Here is a 2,930-nt window from a genome sequence, read left to right as displayed (position 1 = left end):
GCCGCCCAGTCTGGGAAGCCCCCGCCCCCGCCTTGGAGCCAGGAGCACAGCCCGCCTCATGCCTCACGCGCACACAGTCGCCTTACAGCCGCTGGGGAGCTGCACTACGTGTTCTGCTGAAGGGCCCGGGATTAAAGGGTCTTCGGTGTGAGTGTCTGGGTGAGCTCCTCATTCGGAAGCGCCGACCCCACCCCGAAGCAGCGGGCACTCCCGGGTGTGTTGGGGGGGGGGCGTCCCGGCTTGTTGGATTCCTGTGAACGGGGAGGGGGGGCCATGGGAGGGGACCGGCTGGCAGGGCAGGACTGGCTCCGGTCTACGGTCCACAGAACGCGGGGCGAGGGCAGGAGGAGTGGCCTCAGCTCCGGCTTTGTCACCTCCAGACCTTGCTGGCTGGTGTCAGGGCCCCCGGCTCAGGTGTCCAGTTTGGTCTCAGGGTCAAGTCCCGTGACCCCCCAGGGTGCGCGGGAGGCCGTGCCGGGCTCCGGGGGGGAGGGGGTGGGAGAGTTGTGATGAGTGTAAGGCTGTTCTCGGGCCCCTGGTGGGGGAGGGGCCATGTTCCTGCTCTGACCTGCCCAGGAGGGCCTGGCTCTGGGCCCGGGACAGGATGGCGGCTGGAGAGCTGGCTTGCCACCTGGGGCCAGGCCTGGCTCCTCACCTCCCCTGGTGGCCTGCAGACAGCAGGGGCCGGGCCGTGGGCTGGGCAACCTGTGGGACCAGGGAGAGATGCCAGGAGACAAGGAGGGGATGTTTGCAAATCAAACCGCCTGGCCGGCCACGTGTAGCAGGGAGGGCGCTCCCGGTGGGAGGCACACAGCCGCAGGCTCCTAGTCTAGACAGGGGCAGCCCTCTGGGGGTTGGTGCCGGCCCAAGTCCAAGGTGAAGTGAAGGTCCCTCTGCACTGGAGCCTGGGTTTCTCTGGACACTGGGAGTGGGGCCTGGAGAACGGGGCGTGGACACTCAGGGGCTCCCCCACACCTCTCAGCACCCCCTGCCACGGGGAGACCTCTTCATGGGCCTGGCCGTGGGCCGGGTGAGTGGCAGTGGGTGCTTCCGGGAGTTGTGCCTGGTCCGGGGTCACTGCTGGCCGGCCTGGCCCTTCCTCCTGGCCTGGCGCCCCCTCCACCCAACCTCTCCGTCGTGGAAGGCCTTGCCCTACTGCCTCCTCCTCCGAGAAGCCACCCTGACCTGGCTCTGGTGGGTGCGGTGTTCCCCCTGCACCTGGGGTCCCATCTCCCGCCCCCCACCCCCAGCCAGCAGCCAAGCCCCAGAGGTCTGTGCGTGTCCCAGCTGGTGACCATCCTCGCTCCCAGGGGGACGGCGGGGAGGCCGCGATGTGCTGACTGGTGTGATGAGGAGAGAGCAGTAGGTGGGGGCAAGAGGGGGGCTCAGGCTTCAGGTGACAGCCCGAGACGCAGGTGGGGACGCCCCAGAAAGAAGACCGGGAGGCCTGGTGCAGGTGGGCGAGCTTCTTCAAGGGCATTCCGGCCGGGCGGGGGGGGGGGGCACGAGAGGGGGAGGCTCAGGAGGAAGGCCAGCGCGAGGGCCAGGGCCAGGCCACAGGGGCCGCGGGGGGCAGGCGCCCCGCCCACGCCCACGTTGCACAGGTCAGTGTGACAGCAGGACACCGGCCGTGTCAGGCCGATGCCGTCCACGTCCGAGGGCACACACTTGCTGGCGCAGGTCTTGGTCACCATGACGTCCCCCAGGAAGGGGTACACTGTGGGGGGGGGCACCCGCGTCAGGCTGGCCTCGCGCCTCCGGCAGGACCCACCGCAGGGCACCACCCCGTCTCCCTCCCTCTGTGACCTGGCCCCCATCCTCCCACCAGCACCAGTGGAGTGCCCACTGTGCCAGGCACACGGCCACTGCACAGGGGTCCTCGCCGGGAGGCTGCGCTGACCCCCGGCACAGCCCCGCCCGCCCAGGCACTGACCGATCTCCCGGGAGTAGAGTGTGGTCTTGCACATGGTTTCGTTGGCCTTGCAGGTGGTGATGAGGACGCAGCTGAACACCCCCGTTGGCTCCTGGCAGGTGAAGCATTGCAGGGCCACGGCTGGGTGGTGACAAGAGGGAGTCAGGCAGGCCCCGCCCTCCCCAGCCCTGTCCGGAGCCCCCGGCTGGAGGGGACGATGCCCCCCAGGGCCCAGTTGCCCACGTGGAAACGGGGAGCCCCGAGGCAGCGTGTGCCCCGGGTGGGGACAAGGCAGCCCTGGCGTGTCCCAGCGGCACTGGTGTCTGTCGGGCGGGGTGGGGGAGGGGGGGACACGGGCCAGGCAGGGACCCAGGCAGGTCAGGTGCACGATGCAGGGGTGGGGCCTGGCCGCTCCCCTTCCCTGCTACCTGCCCCACCCCTGCACCGGAGCCCACTGACCCGGTGAGGCCACAGGCTTCTCACCCACACTGGGCGCACTGAGTCCCTCTGGCTAGCCTCAGTTTCCTCCTCTGAGAAATGGGCAGAACCATGTCATCTGGCTCAGACCCAGCTCATGCAGTTGGATGTGGGAGCCCGAGGGGCTGGGCTGTCCCCTCAGCTGTTTTCTCAGGTGCTCACCGCCTCTGTCCGTCCTCTGCTGCCCCCAGCAACTCCCTGGTCTGGCCCACACCCTGCCTGAGGGTCCCCGGGAAGGGCAGCCCCCTGGTGGGCACCCAGGGCCTCTGCCCATGACCCCAGCACCTCACTGCACACCCTCCTCACCTTCAGCCCCTCCAGGCTGCCCCGCGCCCTCCATCTCCTCCCACCGGGGACACCACTCTCCTCAGCCTCCCCCTCCCTCCTCTCTTCTCCCTCCTTCCTCACTGGAGGACATGTTGGGGTGGGGGGTCGGAGATGAGAGAGAAGCAAAGATCGGCCCCCTTCCGCGCCCTCCCTGTCCGGAATCAAACGGGCGACCTCAGGGTCAGGGCTCAGGCTGTGCCCAGGGTCAGGGCTC

The 2,930-nt window shown here is 69.2% G+C and overlaps 1 protein-coding gene across 1 annotated transcript; it reads right to left on the bottom strand.

Moving 5' to 3' along the window:
• Positions 1 to 830: 830 nt before the first annotated feature.
• LYPD2 (LY6/PLAUR domain containing 2) lies at positions 831 to 2,463 on the bottom strand. The gene is made up of 3 exons (XM_006775187.2): positions 2,396 to 2,463; positions 1,934 to 2,235; positions 831 to 1,717 (listed from the first exon to the last, which is right to left on the bottom strand). The coding sequence occupies exons 1-3, from the start codon at positions 2,461 to 2,463 to the stop codon at positions 1,386 to 1,388; spliced, it is 702 nt and encodes a 233-aa protein (XP_006775250.1). The 3' UTR covers positions 831 to 1,385.
• Positions 2,464 to 2,930: the final 467 nt, after the last annotated feature.

This window comes from Myotis davidii, unplaced genomic scaffold (genome assembly GCF_000327345.1).
Source record: "Myotis davidii unplaced genomic scaffold, ASM32734v1 scaffold1509, whole genome shotgun sequence".
NCBI classification, from domain to species: domain Eukaryota; kingdom Metazoa; phylum Chordata; class Mammalia; order Chiroptera; family Vespertilionidae; genus Myotis; species Myotis davidii.
Note: the sequence above shows the minus strand (reverse complement) of the source record. Positions and strands in the feature narration are given on the sequence as shown.